This window comes from Eupeodes corollae, chromosome 3, assembly GCF_945859685.1.
Source record: "Eupeodes corollae chromosome 3, idEupCoro1.1, whole genome shotgun sequence".
NCBI lineage: Eukaryota > Metazoa > Arthropoda > Insecta > Diptera > Syrphidae > Eupeodes > Eupeodes corollae.
The window spans coordinates 139319132-139340957 of NC_079149.1; the positions used below are offsets into that span (position 1 = coordinate 139319132).

The 21826-nt window shown below is 32.0% G+C and overlaps 1 protein-coding gene across 6 annotated transcripts in view; it reads right to left on the reverse strand.

The window, feature by feature from the left end:
• The window catches only part of LOC129949411 (muscle-specific protein 300 kDa), a 116945-nt gene that overhangs the window by 44578 nt on the left and 50541 nt on the right, over positions 1 to 21826 (reverse strand). For all 6 annotated transcript variants that reach the window (XM_056060851.1, XM_056060852.1, XM_056060856.1 and 3 more), the window contains 6 exons: positions 19013 to 21798; positions 11666 to 11971; positions 10741 to 10892; positions 1074 to 2043; positions 797 to 1009; positions 472 to 732 (listed from right to left, as the gene is read on the reverse strand). In XM_056060851.1, coding sequence (XP_055916826.1) covers positions 472 to 732; positions 797 to 1009; positions 1074 to 2043; positions 10741 to 10892; positions 11666 to 11971; positions 19013 to 21798 — 4688 coding nt within the window. The remainder of the gene's footprint in view (positions 1 to 471; positions 733 to 796; positions 1010 to 1073; positions 2044 to 10740; positions 10893 to 11665; positions 11972 to 19012; positions 21799 to 21826) is intronic.

Below are 21826 nucleotides of genomic sequence, written 5' to 3' on the forward strand. Positions count from 1 at the left end.
TAGAAAAAAATATTTTAGATTTTCTTAAATTAGATTGAAACTGACGTCATAGGAGAAGTTTCAGCCCGTTTTTGAAAAATAGTGAATTAAGAAAAAATCGTATTTTCAAATACACGTGACTGAAATTATTATGCGTTATCAACAAAATAGCCATATAGATAGATATGGATGAAATGATTTCGGTTTAATGTGCACGCATGAGACGAAATATGTATGGAGAACAAAAAAGATGAAAACATTTATGCATGTACTGAAACTGTATTACACATACACATTACAAAGGAACTTAAATTCGGATGATCACAGTTTGCTGATTTTCCTGATATTCGTCTGTAGTGTTCGAAAATTTGTTTAATATTTCCCCTAGTTAGCCACAAAATTGTTTATCTTTGAAACCCTAATAACTTGTTTGACTGTCTCTGATAAAAATAAAAATCATTCCTATCAAATATGAGTTTTTAGAGTACGTACCTGTTGTTCAACTAACGCCTGTTCACGGTCATGCGGCAAATATGTTGGCGCCATGACAAGACGAAGTTGTTGTTCCTCCTGAATTATTTTTTGTCTAAGAGACTGCATTTGAAGCTGATAAACATCGATTTGATTAAGCGTTTCCTCTAAGCTTGTAGATTTGGTTTTCACCAAATCGTTTAGCTCGGATAAAATACGCAAAAGATCATCAACATTTTCGCTCAGCCGGGGATCTCCACCAATACCAGAACGGAAATGAACCTAAAGAAAAAAAGTAATATAAACATCGAGAAAGTCCAAAACGCCTATTAGATAGGTGAATTACTTCTAGTTTTTCAATCGACAGTCTCAATTTAGTCTTTTGCACATTTATGTCGGCAACAGTCTTTTCACAGAAGCCTAATTGATCTCTCAGTGGTTTTTTCTTTTGTTGAATTGAGTCTAGGGAAGTCCTTGTCTTTTCAATCCAACTACGGATGTCCTTAATTTTGCGTTCACATTGATCCCATTCTTCACTGGTTTCTTGTAATAAAGCATTCTAAACAATAAAAGAGGAAAATTATATATGTCACTGTTTGAAGTCTGCTTTTAAGAGTAAATACCCTCTCAAGTAAGATCGCTTCAACTCCAACTTTAGCTTCTTCCGCTTCTTCCAGTTTAGACTTAAGATCACCGATTGAGGTCACTTGGCCGATGTGTTCTAGTTCCTTGTCCATTTCACTCAAATGTTTAACAATTGGCTTAATACTTTTGCAGGCATTAGAGTAATCATTCAACTTTTGGCGGGTTTCATGTAGAGTTTTCAAATCCAGGGGTTCCTCAAGGAATGCCCTCTTTTCAGCAACCCATGTCATCACAATTTGGTACAAATTCATAAACCGAGTCCATGCGTCTAGGCTATCGCCTACTTGTTGTTTCTTTTCATCTAACCACGATCGCACTTGACCCAATTGCTGAGCAAGTTGATCGATTGTGTTTTGAACTAATATTTTTTCTTCGCTATTTCGACAATTTTCAATAATAACGCCTCCATTATTCTTAACTAAGTTAAACTTTTCATAAATTCCACCAATTTCCTGATTTATTCTGTGCAGGTCTTCTTTTAATTTAGCTGGTTCTAATGTGCGGTCTTGAATTTGAACCTCAGCCTTTTGAAGCCATGTTTGAATTTCATCAACACCAGTTAAGTATTCGGTGCGTACCGTTTTGGCACGTTTAAATTCTCTTTGTTTTGTATCCATGTCACCTTGTACTCTCTCAGAGAGTAACTCTAAAGCAGTAAATTCTTGCGCTATATCCGCTGGAATTAAGTTTTGTTGCTTCAAGTATTTTTCTTGAGTGGATTTAATCAAAATTTTCCCTTCTTCTATAGTTTGATCAGCGGATTTTTGAATTTTCTTCAAATCTTCTTCTATTATATTGACTTTAGCATCAAATACGTGTACTTCGCTTATTTTCTCCAAAAGCGTGTTAAACTTATCTTGCAGTTCGGATATACGATGGAAGATATTTTCAATTTCTTCTAAATCCTTGCTTACCTTTCGGTCTTTATCTTTTAGGTCGTCGTTCAATCTGTAAAATGTAAGTAAAAGTTATATGAAATTCTATCAAATATCTACTAAAAAGTTAATTAAAATATTTATATTTATAATTCGTTACGCACAACAAACAAAATAAATCCTAGATAGTATAAGAGAAAATCTCAACTAAAATAATATTCCGCCTTTTCCTACTGCGTAGCCAAAAAATAATTCTGAAAAAGCTCTAAATTCAATATTTTATCGCAACCGTGCGAACTGTTTCACCATTCCGTATATTTATTTTATTCTGCCACAAGGAAATTTATTTTTGTCTAAACGTTCTTCTTTCCATACTCGTATTTGTGTATTCTTATTCTTGATTCTTTAAATCTTTAAATCGGTATAGGTCCCTTGCCTTGAAATATTTTTGTTCACATGTGCATATAGGTACAGGCATTGATGTATAAATTATAAATAATAATATTCTCTTTGAATACAGAAAAAATTATATTATTTGAAAATGTTGTTAAATGTTGAATAACTTTTCATAATGAAGTCATTTTGCTTAAGATTCATCAGCTAAGGATGGAAATTCAATTTAGCTACTTTTCGATTTTTAAGATGTTCAATAAATTATGAACAAATGCTATTGGAATGTGGATGCATTCAATTTTACTACTTTGTATTAATCTGTTACGTATGGTTTGCGAAATTGTTTTCAATATCAGGCATTATTTTATCTTATCATGTTTTTATTTTGATATCCGTTGAATAAATTGTTAAGTCTTCAGGTTTGTATCGATAATACTCGCACAATTCATTAAATAGTGATCTCATTATGTCTTTTTAAACTTCCCAATAGACATCGTTGTTGAAGCCTGCTTGGATAGATGCCAACATTTTTTTTTAAACAATAGGAACAACTACTTCCACCAAATAGTTCTTGGATAAAAATATAATCAAAAAAAGAAAAAACTTCGCAGAACGTTTACCCATTAGTTTGATATTTTTAAGCATTACAACGTTTTTGTGTTTGCTTTCGATTTGAATGGACCGATGAATATTTTTAAAACTTGTCGATGAATATATTTTCTCAGAAAAAATTGAAGAAATTTATATTTAAATACTTAACGACCTTGCACGTGTATTTTAACCGATGACTTCATCGAGTCAAAAATTGAATTTCCAAAGAAATAATCAAACAAAACCGGCAAACAAACCTTTCACTTGTTCTGACTGTCGTTTGTGTAACCTTTAAAAAATAACTTTTCCAGTAATCAAATTGTATCTTAAATCCTTGGCGTATTCTTGTTTCCTCTGAAGGTTTATTTATTTAGTCCTTTTATTCCGCTATAGTTAAATCGATATGGATACGAGTATAATATATTTAATATAAATTATTGCGCTCTGCTTTCGGTGACAACTATTTCTTATTGTAATGCAACTATTTCCAGCCATCCAGTCTTACGTCTGCTTATAGCTAAATTATAATTTAAACTGAGAACATCGTTGGTCGATTTTTCTGAGTTCCCCAAAAGTTTGCTTCCGAACGAGAAGGCCAACCCCAAAAAAGTTGTGTGACTGCGACACAATAAATGCAAAAACAAATAAAATTACGTACATAATATAATAAACTAAAAATGCCATGGCACCGCCAGAATAAGATTCAAGTTGAATTTTATAAGAAAGAAGTGAACTTGCAATAGTTCACTAGAGTAGACCGAAGGGGCCGTAAGGGAAGGGAACCAGACATATCCCCAAAAACAAATTTAGTCTTTAGTATTGCCTACAATATTTATAGTTAAGTGTGTGTAAAATAGTTCTCAGAATATCGATGATAAGCCTCTTATATCGTCACGTCATCGTGCCTCTAGCTAGAGCTCACAATGAGAGGCATTCGAAGCAATGAAGAGCACAAAACGTAAAAAGCCCAATTTTGTGAATGATGACGTCAGAATTAATGTGACCAAAGTAGCTTATAAAATTGTACTTTTGTCTATTTCCTAAATCAATTTTGAGAGTGACTAGAAGGAGCAACAGTTGTCTCTACATATTGATTTCAATAATCTCAAAACGTACATAGTTTTAAATTTAAAAAACCACATAACTGTTACATTTTTGAAGGACAAATGTTCTGTGACAATGTGTAGTAGCCAATGTGGTATCCGTCTGATATAAAGGGTGGGCAAATCCTCCGAGGGTCAACTCCATCAACGACCCTCCCCTCTATAGGGATTAATCTCCCGAACACATGGACAATTCGGGTCTCCATTTTTTTTTTAATTTTATTTATACATGGCATGAAGTCGTAACCCCGTCCAGTAATGCGGTAGCAAGAACCCCTCCTTCGGCGAGCTAGTTCGTGCTCATGCAAGCATGCCAAGCTACCGTGGCCAGGACGTCCTCTCCTTTATGTTGCTAGGATCAGCCCCGGGAGCCCGTAGCCCGAGGTTGTAATGGTAGTAAGGAAAGGAGAGGTTTACACCCGAGTGTAAGATTCAAATGTTAATTTAGTTTTATTGTGAAAATTGCAATAAGAATTGTTCAAATAATAGTGGCGTGAGATTCTAATAATATTTGGAAACAAAAGGACCAATTAACTGACTTGATTTTATGTTTGTTTTTTAATTGTCAGTTTCTTGATTGTAAGAATGTTTTTTTTGTAAATGGAAAAAGTAGATACTTAAAGAAATTTTGTAGTATTTTTTGTCAGCATATGGTAGCAAAAGACACGTTATTCTCATTGCAATAGGTGTACCACAATTTTGTTGAGATAGCTATTAAGCTATCACTTAAGAATATCATAATATCAAATGAGGTGAGTTTGACTGCCATTTATTGAAAATCACCTAAGCCAATTCCACCCTAGTTGAAGAATGTCTAGTTTAGTACTGGAGAGTCAACTTCGAAACATGTTTTTTTATTGTAAGGTTTGTTTCCAAAAATTAGAATCAATCTGGTCACACTCTGCACAATAATTTGTATTGTTGTATACATTATAGATTAGTACATGTTCTCAAAACCAAAAATAGATTTATTTTTCAGACGGCGCACAGCGTGAGATATGAATGCAACAAATTATTAGATAGGTTCGGTTAGCTGAGTATTATTGAGCTTTATAACTTTCTCTTTATCAAAGCTTTTGTGAATGGCAATAATGCGTATTGTGGTTCTTAAGAGAGTGAGCTGAGTAAATTTGTTGGTATTGTTGTTTGATTTAATGATTTACATCAGAACTTCAGAAGCTTATGAAGGTTGTTTAAAATAACTATTTGATGTCATATTTAACAATTTTTATTTTCTCATTATTGTTTCCGATTGTAATAGACGTACATGAAAACACTTAGTTTTGAGTTTTTATGTAAACAAACTGAAAACTGAATACATATGTACATAGGTATATGAAAATCACTTTTATTTGAAAGTCTGAATTTGAAATTGCAATGTTATTGGAATGAAGCAAAAATAAAAGAAAATAAATAAATCAAAGTTTGTTTATTTTCTCCAAGCCGAACCGGCTAAAAAAGTTGTTGACATAAATCTATAATTTTTTTTTAACTTGATCGTATAATTTTATATATTAACCTCAGACTGTGGCTGTATGCGAGAGACGAAGCGGATAAGCATTCAGACAGTAAATTAAAAATGAAGTCATCACAACATCATCTTACCAAAATATATATGGATGTACATACAATTATATACTTTTATGTGCAAAAGTATGACATAATTTGAATTGAATTTTGTTGTTTATTTATTTCTGTTGGTTGTATTTTGTCAACCGAACTAATCGTTGAAGAAACAAAATTCTAAAATAAGGCGTTCTATAATTTCCATTTCTTGAAATATGGTGAAATCTTTAATTGAAAGTTAAATCAATAGAAGAGTAACAATAAAAACAAACACGTTATTTATTAATTTGGCTTATTTCTTCTATCATTTTTGTTTTGGTTTGGTTTGTTTTATTTTTTCTTCACTATTAAAACTAACACTAAATAATATGGACCTTTTCGTCCATACATTAAAATAAACAAATCAGTTGTGCTTGCATGTGTTTTAACAGCAAGACATAGCAAATTTGACATAGGCCAAATGAATTGAATTGAATTGAACATTTTTGACATAATGAAGCAGGATTAAATTCAATGAAGTTACCTTCCATTGCATTTTAAAGTTTGTGTTGTCCCAAGCTGGAACTATCAGTTACTAGTTTGTAGTTTAATAATAAAGACACATACTATAATTCACGGATTCAAAGAAGATTCCATATTTTTGGCAGACATCAATTAAGTTAGTAATTTTTTGGTACAGTTCATAAGGGATTGCACTTTCAGCTTAAGAGTATTTTTTTAACTTAAATCGATTGCAAACTTCACTTCAAAAATGTGGAAACGTTTTTGGGTAAACAAACAACTCCGAATATATGTACATGCAAGGAAACGGAAACTACAAATGATATTGTGATACAGGGCGTATACGTAATATTTTGTTTTGAATAGTTGCTTAGTAATTTTTGTTATGCTTTAAAATTGTTTGTTTATTTTAATAAATAATCATTGTCATCATAACAAAATGTCAGATAACGAGATCGCTTTAATTTTCAGCAAAGTGTAGGGATATGATCAGATATGATTCTTTCTATTTTTAAAATTTAAAAAAAATATGCATTAACAGTATATAAATGTAAAGGTTTTTGCGTATAAAAACAAATACAATTCTCTAAGGAAACTGAATACATATACAATTAATTTTGTGATACGTAAGCTTTTGAATAGTTGCTCAGTGATTTTTGTTTTAAATAATTAAATTCAAAGATTTCTAGTCATTTAAATAAGTTTTCACTGTCGTCATATCTAAAATTTTAGATAAAGAGCGAGAACTCATAAGGTGGCGCTTATTACCTTTGCGTTCTCAGCTTTTATAAGAGGGAACGTTTTATTATGGATTGATGATTGAAATTTTAAAAAAACGTTATTTTCGTCAATGTTACTCATATTGTTATTTGAAATTATAAGTAAAACTTTCAAAAATACACAATTAAGCTATTAAGTATACAATTTTAAAGACTACCTTCACTCAAACTTAATCCATTTTTTTTAATAAAAGAATTCACTCGAACCAATATGAAATTTGCAAATAACATTAAGGCAACAATTTTATGATAAATAGGTTGTTACTCTAGGGTATGCATATTTATTAAATGCGAAAGCATTTTTTATTCTCTTTAAAGGACAAATCATATTTCATTAACTTTTTAGGGGCACATAATTCTAAAGCTAAAAAGGATAAAGGTTTTACTTTAAAATATGACACTCAATTAGGATTTCTTGATAAGAATCTTAACAATTTGAATAAATGGCTTTCCTCATACAAATTATTGTTTAATTGATTTAAAATTTTCGGACTATTTGGAATATTTCGTTTTTTCAAGTAATATATGGGCCATTTTTTTGCAGTGGCATCAAACGAAAGTTAATTCGTAAATTATCAAAATTTTAAAGTTGTAAAAGAATCGTAGTATCCATGGAATGATGATTAGTGCAATGGACTGTGATTTGAAGTCTTGGGTTTGATCCTTGCCTATACCATCTAAAGTTTTTTTCACGTGTACTGCCGTTTCTTTCGACGGTGTTTGAAAAAACTATTCTGGGCAGATCCAAAGATATCTTACAATCACCAACCTGCTAAGTACCTGTCAGTTTTTGTAACTGATGAAATAAGAATGGCTATGAACAGTGATCATGCTACATTGCAAACACTGTTAGATTATTCAAAGGCTTCTGATACTGTTAACCACTCAATTCTTTGTAGAGAGCTGCGAATTAACTTTGGGTTTTCTTTAGAGTCCTGTAAGCTTGTTCTTTCGTAATCTCAGCGGAAGGCAACAATGCGTGGTGGCCGATGGATACTCGTCCACATTTCTCAATATTTTAAGTGAAGTGCCACAGGGATCTTTCCTTGGACCAATCCTCTTTTCACTTTACATAAATGAGTTAACAAGTTGCTTAACATTGTTAAATTCATCTTTATGCTGATGATGTGCAGCTCCTGATAAGTCGACCTTATTATATGTCGCTCCAAATTTCATCCCGGTCAAAACTAAACTGCTACTTGCTAAGGGCCTTATACTACCGAAATAAACTAGACTATTGTCCGCTATAATTATAATCTACTTCGTTATGATCACATATCCATTTTTGCGGTACGGATTTCGGCTACACAGTTTAATAAACTTTCGCTCTCTGAGTTACTTGCATGAAATCATCCAAACACAACAACCTGATTATCTATACGGTAAGCTGAATTTCCCTCATTCAACAAGGTCCTTTGCTTTAATACTACCCCGATACAATTTTCTATACCAATTTTTTTTTTCTATATCAATTTTGTATTCATATTGTACGCCTTTGGAACTCTTTGCCCATCGCTGTGAGAAGAATAAGAAGCATAAGTAGATTTAAATTTTTACTTTTCAACTATTTGGCAAATAATTGATGTTAAATTTCCTTTTTTTTTATATAAATATGTAAATAGAAGTCTTTATTATATAATTTTCATTCAAATTCTGAAACTAATGTAAAGGCTGGCAACACTTTATAAGACTCATGTCCTACCTTTTAAGTGATTTTTGAAATAAATAAAATACACATGCAAATACTGCCTCTTTCGGGGAATCGACAAATTCTCCAAGAATAATTTTGTTATTAAAAGTACTTTCTCAAATAAGCCGCTCAGATTCGGCTGAAAACTACGGGTCCCCTTTATCCCTGACAACAGTACTCGTACACAGGAATGGTCGCGAGTTGTAAGTCAGTAGGCCCTAGTTCCCAATGATTGGTTCGGCACCCAATTTATTTATTTTATAAAAGTATCGTATCAGGAGATTTCAAATATTTGAGCTTGAAGTTGGAAACTGCAAGGAAAAAATGGATAATTTTTCAGATAATACGGAGCATGTGTTTTGATATCAAAACGAATGAGATCAAAACCATCATGCTTTTATAGATTTCCATGGAAAGTCGTTGCGAAATTTGTATAATGCATTCTTGAACCATTCAATAGAGACAGAGCTACAAATAAAAACAACAAATTGGAAAGATATACTTTAAACTTAAATTAGAATTCTATTTTAGGAGCACAAACAAAGAATAAATGTTCAGGCATTGTAAACATAGTCTTATAAAAACTCTTAACAACAATGATATCTAATTTCAATTAAACCATATGGCATGTGTCTTGAATTGTACACAATAGGGTTTTTAAATATCAAAGATTGCTTCTAGAACTCGTAGCTAACAAAGAATATTCTACCCATATTTTAAAGTTATAAAAGTGAGATACAATTTATTGTGTACCTATTAAAATACTTTTTAAGAAAATGTTTTAACTCAAACAATAGGCATGTATGTATAGGTATGCACCTGTATGTAAATAAGAAATACAGGAATGTGCCTATATAGCATGAATGTTGATTGGAAAGATCATCATTATATTCATTTTATAAGTACATAATCCAAGGTGCATTTTTTTTCTCAAGAAACCCTTAAGTTGTGTTTTTGTATCGTATTCATTGTACATAAAGTTTGAGTCATAGTTTTTGAACGATATGTCTAAAAGTATTTACTGATTTCATTATTAATTTGTGCAAGTTCAAAACATGCATTTTAAATTACCTATAAGCACATTGTGCGTCGAAAAATGCGTATCAGTCATGTTAATTATAAGAGAAGTCCAACGTATTACAAACTAGAATGTCTTAAACACCAAGAGTTGAAAATGTAAGAAACTCTTCTGTGCTTTTTAAACGACAGACACGAAGATTGATTTTTGACTAATCTGTATTTCAAACATCAAACATTTTAAAACAAGTTTTTGCAAGCTTCCTTGATTTAAAATGGATTCTTCTCTGAATAATTCTGTGATAACCACGTTTTGTGTACGCCTTCCGTAAAATCAATATCAAAATAAATACACGCATTTACATAATTTAAACATTAGTTCCATCTTTTTGTTTGCTTTATTCAAAACTCAGAATAAGTCTTCATTTGACTTTTATTTTTTGTATAGGTTTCATAATCCATTCATAATTGTTTAAATAGAAATAGAAAGCATGGATTCCGTGTTTTGTTTGCATTCATATATAAATTGATTCAGATCAGATCGTGAGGACGGACGGTTTAGGAATGAACATAGTGACAAGTGCAACAAGTGAATTGAACTTTGTTTTCTCTAAGACTTCTTAAAACTTATTGAACTTAAATATTTTCGATAAAAAGCATTTGGAAACTTTAAACAAATGCAATTTTTAATTTTCTCTTACAGGTGGATAATGAATAACTTCACTTTAAACCGAAAATTTAATTTAAATTTATTAAACAAGTTTTAACTCCTAACTATCGTTCAAGAAAATCTTAGATTCTAGTTGGTAAGAGCAAGTGAATTACTTGTCTTATTTTCAAAGCATATGTTTTATCAATTCAAGAAGTAACATTTTAATCAATGTACCTATAAATGTTCATTTATAATGGACACAAAAATAATCTAGACCACAAACAAAAATATTCTACATTTGTGAAGGCTATGAAGTTGTGGTTCTGTTTAATATAATACTTAATAAATTGGAATGTTATTTGACTGCGGTAGCGATAATTTTCAAAAAATTATTTTTTTTAAGAACTTAATCTTCGCACTTCCTTATTTTGTATAGAATCGCCCAGATTTAAAATAAATCATCAGAAAATTTACTCACTTGGAATTTTGAATGACTATGTTATCCACTTTGGCCTGAATGGCCTCCGCCGAGGGCTTGTGTACTTTCCCAAGGAATGAGACGATGGATACTGAGAGCGTTTCAATCTCTTTATGTGATGGTTTAAGTTCTTCAGATTCACCGAGAATTTCCTTTAAAAAACCAAAAGATTATATTTAAATTAGGTACAAACTGCAATGTAAATTTTAAATCTAAAACAAATTAAAGGAAGTATTAAAAATACATTTTATTTAAATATTTCAGATCAATCTATTTGCAAACATAAAATAAAACGTGTTCTTATGTTGTTTTGTAAGTCATGATAATCAAGCCTCATAAAAGTCTCTCTAGCATATTTTAAACGACATTTTATTATTCAATTTGGTGTTTGGCCCTCAAAACGAAGGCCAAGTTCGTTGATATTTGTTTAGTGTATATTTTTGATTGAAAATACACACCGACAAATGCGATGACGTAATTAAGTAAGCAGTCATATGCAGAGTTCAGACAGACCAACTTTTTAACGAATTATGTTCCCAAGTTGTATTATCTGCTATAGTTTGTAATTAAAGTGACTAGTTTGGTTAGCGGACCATGAGGCAAATTTAAAGTTATGAGCTCTAGAATGTGTTTTCCGAATTTTTTAATTGTTTCCACATTAGTTATGACGAGAACAATAAATTTCAATTGAATAAAACAATATATAGGTACATAATAGATTTTAAATTAATTTAAATTTCAAAAGATTAAACATCATATGCACTCATAAACAAATCTATATACGTGTGTATTTTGATGTTATTAAATAAAAAAAAACTATCCTAGACCTTGTATACAAAATTATTTAAACATTGTACTTTTCTTAATTCAATTGAATAAATATTCTTAAACTTTAGTAGATAGCATAAGATTAATTTTATCTCACCTGGATAGCATGCTTTGTTTCTTCCAAATGCCGTCTGGACCTTACCACTGGGTCGACATTTCGGGATTTTTCCTCCAATCGAACAATTGATTTTTCCAACAAATGGAACTTGTTCTCAAATTCCTCCCACTTCTCAGCAGCCGACTGTAACGTGTCACGACGATTTTCCAATCCCTTCACTAGATCTGACCACAAACGGTTTAACTCTGAATTGTCCTTTTCAATAGCGCTGCGATTGTGTAAATCTGCTTGTCTTATTATAGCTTGAGCTTGTTGATTTATTTGAACGATATCGTTACTTTGACTCTGGTGAAATTGAAACAAACAGAACAAAAATAAAAAAACATTAAACTTAGCTTTCTTTTTGCGCACAATAAATCATATGCTTCAACCTTAAAATGTATTTATATCGTGCTCTAACAATATGTTCAAAAGTAATTACACTTTTTCATACCAATTGCGTTTTAAAATATATTATTTTTGAAAAAGGGCAAAATTACTGTATTTTATTTATTCTATTTAAGTATTTTTATTTTTATTTATATTTTAAGAGAAGTTAAGGTTTTTTCTAGACGTGCGAGTCTTATTTTATTTCCTATTTATTTTTAAACGGGTTTGATCTGCCGAACGTCTCAACTTTAAATGTTGTATTCCTTTGGAATTAATTTTCTGACTAGCCCAATGCTCTTCTCTGGTATACTTTGAGATACATATATGTACGTTCGTTTTCCAACACCACATGGAACCGGTATCTTCCCAAAAAGGAATGAAACTACTATAGACACCATATTCTCGTTTTAAATATACTATACCTACTTACTCGTACATGCAAAATGGCACAAGTGCCATACAAAAGAGCTTTCTCTAAAGAGCAAAAACCAAAAAGATGTCGTCATAAGCTAAAAAAATTTGAGTTAAAAAGTTAAAGCACTTCCAGCATTTGAACACTTGGTATACCGGCCCGGCACCGGCTTTGAACTCCCTATGTATCTTAAGCATGAAAGTCCATGTACATTGAACACACCATGCAAGGCCTGTTACCGGCTTTCAGTGCATAAACCAACAACAACGCATAAATCAGCTGAAACTCGCGCACAAGTGCACGTGCTTGTGGTGCTGAGAACTGCGACACCGACACCGATACCGACAGCAACAGCGACTTCATATTCTTACATATTTTATTTATTTGTTCTCTTTGAAACTGTTTGTATGCGAGTATTTATTTTGAATCTACTCAGAGTATTTTAAAAAATAAGAGAATTAAACGTAAAAGCTACGAGTATTGTGAATTTTCTATATTATAAGTAGTACCTATGTATATGGAAGTTATAAAAATAAAGGGAGTTTTATTTTGATACATTCTGTAGATGGTATCTATAGGACAAGTTTTGGAATTGTGAAAAAAGTCAATCAGGCCTAACATCATGATAAAAAATAAGTCTCGCAAGTCTGCTTACAGAAGGGAGATCGAAATTTAAGAATAATGGTAACACCGTTATAATCTATTTCTAGAAGGATTCTGATAGGATCCTTATTTGTGTAATAATCTCAAAAACTTTTTTCCAAGTAGGAACTAAATACCTAGCTATACATTCTATGAAGTTTTGACCACAAGAGAAAGTTTATGAAATCGGACAATCGTTATGAATTTCTTTTAGAATTAAAATGGTAGGATTTTAAAATCAAGAGACCACTGTTTTTCACGGATACCTAGTCCTAATTCAAGAATTTAATTCTGTCTTAGGTACCTATAAAGATCTTGAATCATAAAACAGTTTATCTTTAAATTATAAGGTAAACACTAAACATATATAGTAGGTTCATTATTATAAATAAATATAATCACTGAACATGTTAGTACCTCTTTAACCAATATATAGGTTAGGTACTCAAGTTTCAAGTAAACCTATTTATTTCAAGCTTTAAACATTTAATTATTTTCTCTTACAAAATAGAAGAGATGTTTGTTCTAGACAGTAAGGAAAAAGCTTTGTATTTCAACATACGAATATATCCAGGCTTGCCAGATTTTTGTGAGCTTATATCACAATTTATTTATTTTAACCCCAAAATACAGCAAAACTACACAAGAAAAAACATTTCTTTTCTCATTTCTTAACAACAAATTTTGATAGGAAAGTTTAAAATCATTTAAGACAGAAAAACAAGTATTTTTAAAATTAAAAATGTTTTATTAATTTGTTAATAATTGTTAGTAAAATGCTTCTTTGTAAGAAGTTACTTCTTTTCAACCTCAATTGAAAATTGGAAAGTTTAAAATCATTTAAGACAGAAAAACAAGTATTTTTTAAATTAAAAATGTTTTATTAATTTGTTAAAAATTGTTAGTAAAATGCTCCTTTGTAAGAAGTAACTTCTTTTCAACCTTTATTGGAAATTTTTCGTACATACTAGAATTAAAGGCTTCTAGTATATTTGGGTTTGGAAGACAGTTAATATTTTCTTGACATAGAAATGAATCCTAATCCGCAAAAGAAGTTATAAAACTTTGGCTCTTACCATTCATGCAGGAAATAGCTATATTTTTACAATTCCATTAGTTACCGGGAAGGTTGGTGGACTTAGAGCAAACTAATTGAACTCTAAAAATAAGGATTCACCATTTGAAAAACTCGTCTTTAACTTCTTAGGATAAGACTTTTAACCCAGGTGACAATTATTATGAGTTTATTCCATTGAACTTCTAAATTTCAAGTTATTCATACAGAGGAAGCAAGTCAAGTAATCAAGCTGATTCGGTCGAAGTTTTAGAATGAAGAAAACAAAGTATCCAATATCTCACATAAATATTTATATACCGATATTTAGGAAACAAATTATACGCGTTTTGTGATACATCGTGCAATCTGGCAAGCCTGCCTACATCTTTTAGGTTCTCCCTACTTTATGTATAAATGTATGTAGGTACGTATGTATGTATAGGGGAGATACTCCACCTCACACAATCAGGGGTTTACAAGTCTAGTGTAAACATATATTAATTGTTATGGCTATGGGTGCTGCGTGCTGAATGATGATGTCATTTTATTTATGGAAGAAGAAAACTGAAACATCGATCCGCATATGTTTTGTTGAGTTAATAACGTCTTAATGGTGAGGTTTTGTATTTTTTAGACATCCAGACAGACGTATAACAAGACTTAATAAAAAATTAATTGATACATACATTTGTTGAGTGGGTAAGCCTTCGCTAAAAGCGCAAAATGTCCGTGACTGCGGCCTGTGCTGTGATCTGGTAATGTTTTGCACTTTTCACAGACATAATACCTAATCGTACATGAGGTCAGTGAGATTTTGGATCTACTGCTGTTTAAAAGAATGTAGAATAGGAATGCCTATACCCATGAGATGCAAGATCACTGTAGTACTCTTTAGCGCCAGCTGATCATAAACTATATTTCAGCAATATCGAATGTTAATCTGTCTTGTATGTAATTATACTTACATGTTGTTGATAAAAATCAATTTCAACGTCTCAACAAATAATGCCACACCTTACTTTTCTATCAGGGTCATAACTGTATCAGCCGTATTAATGAAACAGGGCCCTCGCATACGTGAGAAAATACTAGTGATGTAAAAGCAATTTATTCAAGTGCAGATCACTGTAATGAGATCACCATTTTTGCGACTTTATTTGCCTGTGTTTTTTTGTACCTGCGAGGTGTACAAGATCAGTTAGAAAATGACTTTAATTGGAATTTCCCAAGATCAATTAATAAACATCGCAAAAGTCGCTCAGAAGTTCACATTCTCGTTTAACATCAGCTGATATACTATTGATAAGAATATTTTAAAAATTGTTGAAGATAACTCATTGTTCTGTTTTACTAGTTTACAAGGTAAATGTAGGTAGAAAATCAAGTTAAAAGTCACAGAAAAAAGATGTTTTCAAGAATTTGAGAAATACTTATAAACAACTTTTTGCGGCTCCACAAAGCTATGAAAAAAAATGAAAAAAGAAAAACTATCAGAGCAACGAATCATAACTGAAGTGGTTAATTCTTTATTTTGCCCTAAATATTCTTCTTAGACATCGGCTAAAAAAAGCTATGCATACTGAACAAAACAAAAACTGACAAGGACACAAAAATCGAAGCTATCCATGAGGTCTAAGAAAATATTTTACTAAATTTGTTGCTGTATTAACTAGCACTTCTATTCCAAAGCTGCTATCAAATCAAAATTCAAAAATGGTAATGGAGAAAACTAAAGATATTGAGAATTACATTCTAGCAGAGCTCCTTTTTGTAACCTATTCTTTATTACTTAATCTAAGCAAAACTCAAAATTTCAAACTCAAAAACGAAATGGCTTACAGATAACAACTCTTTTCGGTTAAATGGATGGCCTGAATCTAGTGATGGACAGCGTACCATCAGGATCTTTTTTGTCATTTAAAAACGTATCATTATTTTCCATATTTATAAAATTCTTTCAAAATATCTACAAAAATACCTCTTAGTTGGAACTACTAATCATAAAATTCTGCAACAAAATCATCGAACTTCTAGATATAGATCCTTTTTGACAGATTTAAAAAGATATGCATAAATACAAGAAATAAAAATTATTAAAGTAATATTTATGTAAGAACCACAAAAACTGACATATGAAATGTCGTAAAATTCACTACAATTTTATTTAAAGAAATTCAAATTTCTTTTGTGTTCTATGTGTCCATTAGTTAAAACAAAAATTTAAGAACTTCCTGTACTCACAAAATTCATCAATAAATAAAAAGCAAAAACTTCTGTCAATCAGATGTCAAAATATATTTCATGTGGCCTGATTTAAAGCACAAAGAACAAAATAAAGTCAATTTTAAATGCTGAATTTATTTTTTAGAAGGATAGCTTCATGCGTATGTATGTACATATATTTAAGTATGAATTTTTATTTATAGTGTTACTAGACAACCGGACCAAATGATGCTGGGGCTTAATTGAAATATATTATCAATACTTAAATAAGTAAAATTGTTACGTAGATACCGAACTTTGGTTTGAAATTTTAAACATCGAGTTTCATTTTATTTATAAATATATATCCGTGGCGTATTTCGTAGGACTATCATGCCAGAGGTCTTGGGTTTAATCACTGCCTGTTCCTTTTAAAGTTTTTTTTTCAAGGGTACTACTTCCCAAAATGGCAAAATCCTCCAAGAGTAATTCTGGTCATAAACAGTGCTTTCTCAAATTAGCTACAGGCTCCTTCTAAGTCACTAGAGCCTAATTCTCAACGGAATATTGCGCCGATGATTTACAGTTGTGTTCATAAAAATAGCAGGGCTGGTCAAATTTTATTAGATTGTCAATTATTTAAATAATGGAAATTCTTACAAAAAAAATTACCATGTAACTAGCATCTAACGGTCTTTCGTATTTATATTAGAGACTTTTAGCTTGAAGTTATACCCTACTTTTCCGCTGAACATAAATTATTTCAAACTTTCTGGATATAGAGTGTTCATAAAAATAGAAGTGCTTTTGATTTTATTATTAAAAAGTGTTAAAAATTCACCTTTTTTTATTTTTCGTTAAGTTAATATTTTATATATAAAGTTTTAAGTATTTGTAACATACTAGCATATCAAAAATTAATAAAAATTAGCTCAAAAATAAACAATAGGACGGTCAAGACACAACACCGAAGAAATTCGAAAACTTATTAGAAAACTGCGTTTGGAGGGAAAAATCTACCAAAATATTCAAGACAGCCAAGGCTGCTCACCAAAAATGGTCAGTAACGCCTTAAAATGACAAAACAAACCGAATCTAGGCCCAAAAAGGATGACACTGAAAGAACTGACACAAAAAATATTCAGTTAGCAAAACAGCACCCTTTCAATTACCAAAATAAGAAATGGACTTCAACTGTCTGTTAACCCTGTCACAATACGAAGATGTCGTTTATAAGCGAAGTCCACGCAAGGTACCATTCTTGACGAAACGGCATGTGGGCAAGAGAATGGAGTTTGTTAAAGCGCATAGAGATTAGGCAAAAGAGAAATGAAGGAAAGTTCTGTGGAGCGATTAAAGCAACGTCGTCCTGTTTGGGTCCAAGGGTCGTCGGGAATATGTGACAAGACCCTAAAATGCAGCAATCGATCCACGGTACACTATAAAAACAGTGAAGTGGAAATTTGTTGGGGGATGTTAAGAACGCTGTTCATAAAGCAAAACCCAAGAATTCGAAAGAATTGCTTGATTCGTGGAACGCAATACCAGTCGGGAGGTGTCAGGTTTTAGTGGACTCGATGCCACGAAGATGCGAGGCAGTCATAAAAAACAATGGTTATCCAACAAAGTACTAACATTATTTGTATTCTTTCATATAACTTGTTACAGTTTGTCTTACTTCTTACGTAATAGATCCAGTACTTTGTCATGCACTGCTATTTTTATGAACAGCCATTTATTTAAAAAATTAATAATACTTATTTTCTGTTTCTATGAATAAAATATTTTAGTTTGTTATTAGAAGTTTAATGAAATATATTATTATAACGTTGATATTGAAGGCCTTTTTGTTTTATTTGGAGAGCACTGCTATTTTTATGAATACAACTGTATGTATGTATATTGTTTTTGCGCAAGATGCATACCAAAGACAATTATGCGATTTGATCGAAATTTTCTATTAATGTGAAAAATCATTCAATTTGTTTTTTTTTTGATTTTTGATTTTAACAAAGTACGCCCAAGAAATATCAAACAAACTCATCACATAAAATTTCAAATACCTGCCCACTATGAAATTTATTGAATAAACTTGGGCTTTACTTAAAATAACATTAAATTAAATATTTGTTTCACGAAGAAAAACTTAAATTGGTACTGCAATAATTTACTGAACATTAAATTGTGACGAAATCTGTCTCTCGTATTTTTTTCAATATTCAAAAAGAGTACGTTCGTATTACATAATTCCTTAAATTTGCTCGAAGGGCATACTTTCGAAAATTTTAATTTCATATCTAATATGTAAACAGTCGACAAGTCTTAAATAATTACGAACAATGGAGTCTTAAAGGTATTTTAGGTCATAATCAATTCCCTTACTTTTAAAATGTATGTTTTTGGTTGGACAAAGTACTGAAATCACCATCTTCTCTTGTTTTGAAAAATTAACTAACAAAAAAGTTAGAAAAGACTTAGAATATTATTGGGATCATTACACATGAAATTTGAATATTCAGTTTCTGGAATTCTGTGCTTAAAAGTTCTTTCTTAATATAAGTTTCAAAAAATTATAGTGTTCAACATGTTTCCAATTATTGAACATTTAATCACACAAAATGAAGTAATAATAAATAAAACTTACCTCAATGTTCCCAATAGCATGTGTTAATTTTTGTATGTTGAAGTGCACGCCAGCCAAATTGGTGACGGGTTCGTCAGCAAAACTTGTTCGTTCGATATATGCTCTGATTTTCTCACAACCTTGATTATATATCTTCCAACGTTCGGATTCCATTTCAAGTTCATTTTGTTGGGCTTTAGCTGCAGCCAATGTATTCTGCAACTTCTTCTGGAGCTCTTGTAATTCCCTAGACAACTCATTTTGTTCAAATGTACTCAATGAAGGCCAAATCTTGTCCGCAGCCTCTTGAATGTCCTTATGAACCAAATTCCTGGCTGTCGACTCATTACCAAAAAAGTTTTTGTGCTCCTCCAAATGTCGTAATAGGTTTTCGTAATCGATTCCGTGCTGTACGTTCTGAAGACGAGTTTCTGCTTCATGCACCCAGGAATTAAACTTAGCAATCAGTTCCATGTATTCAATACGACTTGCTTTGTTGTTCGTAAGGTATTTCAAACGTTCATCAAGTTCATTTGGTAAAATTGTCATCAAAGATCGGGCTTCCGAAAGCATTTCCAAAAGTGAGCTCGGCATTCCAACTTCCGATTGAACTTGATTAGTAATTTTAATTAGTTTATCGAGGTTCTGTTTGATTTGTTTTGATAGGTTATTGTGTTTTTGAATCTCATGCTCAACTGAGTCTGGATCCCTATCTAATAGAGGTCGGGACTTAACTTCACCTTCAATACTGTGCAACCAATCTAAGACCTCCGATAGTTCTGCGGCCATTTTTTTATGATGTTCTAATTGATTTTGATGCTTTTGTCGCTGTGTCTCAACTGCTTTACGTAGATTCTGCAGTTGCTTCTTGAGAGATTGAAGTTGGTCAGTAATACTATTTCTATCTGCAGCGGTTCCCTCTGAAGCGATTTTCTGGCCCTTGTCCGTGGCGGAAGCAAGGAGCGCCTCACACTCTTGAATTTTCACAATTACATCATCATACTTCTTAATTTTCTCTTCCAGGTCATCGGGTGAGTTTTCTATATCGGTTATTACTTCGGTATATTTCATTATGAACATAATTATTTGATTAATTAGAGCGATGAACTGCTCACGAAGCATCAATAATTGCCGCAAATGCGCAAGTTGATCCTCAATCAATTTGATCATATCGTCTTGTTGTGAAATAATACTTTGTAGTTCTGGTAAATCGTCAAATTCTAGGTCACCCATGTTTTGTTTACTATCCTTCAATTCCTTCAGTATGCCTTCATAAGCACCCAGCAGATCCTGAACATCTTCAATTTTACTGCCAATTGGTTTGTTCAAATCTCGCAAGCGTTGTTGTACGGCACTCAGGAATTGCATGCAATCAGCTAGTTTACTCTTCGCATCCTTGTACTTTTTGATGTTGTCCTCCAAATTATTCACACGATCATTAATGGTTTGTGTTATTTTGCCAAAACGATCTTTCAAGCTCTTTAATTCATCGTTAAGCTTAAGTTTATCTGGGTTGCTAAGTGATGGTGAAATGCCTTTTCCTTGCTCGGCGACATCGTTCATAAAACCTCCCATTTCGGTCGCTTTCTCAGCCAAGTTTTTGTAGTTGCTCAATTGTTCTTCAAGAATTGGAAGGCTTGAAGTACGGATTTCGACAGACACGGTAGTTTCAACTTCATTTAACCAATCGCCTACCTTCTTCATTGCATTTTCCAAATTTCGTCTGTTCTGCAAGAGATCAACTAAAACCTTCATACGCTTGGAATTCTCATCTTTCAATAGTTGATTTTCACTTTCTATTTCATCTAATATTTTTTGAAGCTGGACTTTTTCCTCTTCTGGGCAATCCTTCATGATATTATGAGCTTGACGAACAACATCATTGAGAAGACCTTCATTGAAATCTTTTATGTCATCATCGTGTTTTTTATTGATTTGAATTTCCTTCTCAACATTGGCCGATGATAGTGGGTGATGTCCTGGCTGTTTACGAATTTCGGCTAGTTTGGATTTTAACCATGCTCGAGTTTTTTCAAGGTCCAACTCTAAAGCTCTCCTATTCTTTGCCGCTTCTAAGGCTCTTTCCATTTCGTTTTTCAACAAATTGGACAAATTTTTATGATCTGTTCCGAAATTTCTTAAAGCCGATACAAGCTGTGTGTATTCAACAGGTTCTAACTCTGGTTCAAGATTAGAAGTTCGTTTTTCAAGGGACTCCGCAAGAGATAATTTAGCTTCAGAATCTTTCATCATTCCTTTGAGTTTTTGCTGTCTAGCTTCAGCGCTTTTCACTGTATATCCTATTGGTGGAGGAGACTGTAACTCAAGAATTTTTTCTTTCACCCAATTTTGCAACTGATCGATTTCAGCCTTGGCTGCTTCAACATTTTTGTTAGTAACATCTAAAAGCTGAACCTTTCGATCTATTCTTTTGCCTAAGTCATTATATCTTCGATCCAAAGATTTCATTTGTTCCTCTACTTGCTGACCATCAAGATTGCTAATGACTTCTCCAATCGCTGCAGATTTAGCTTTCAGATCCTGAATTTTAAGTGGTCCATTCGTTTCATACTCTTGCTTAAGCTCTAAAATGGCAGCCATTTTTTGTCCACAATTTAGGCCACTTCCCTTATCAAGAACATCCATACGCTTTATAAGCGATTCAAACCATGATTGTACTTGCTGCATTGCCTGGCGGTAATCATCAATGGTGTTTTGCCCACTTTGTTTTTTAGCTATGGCATTCATCAGCTCACTTTCTAGCTCATCTAGCTGATTTTCGAGGTCTGTTGTATCACCATCAGCGACTGCAAACAATTTAATAATTATTGGAAT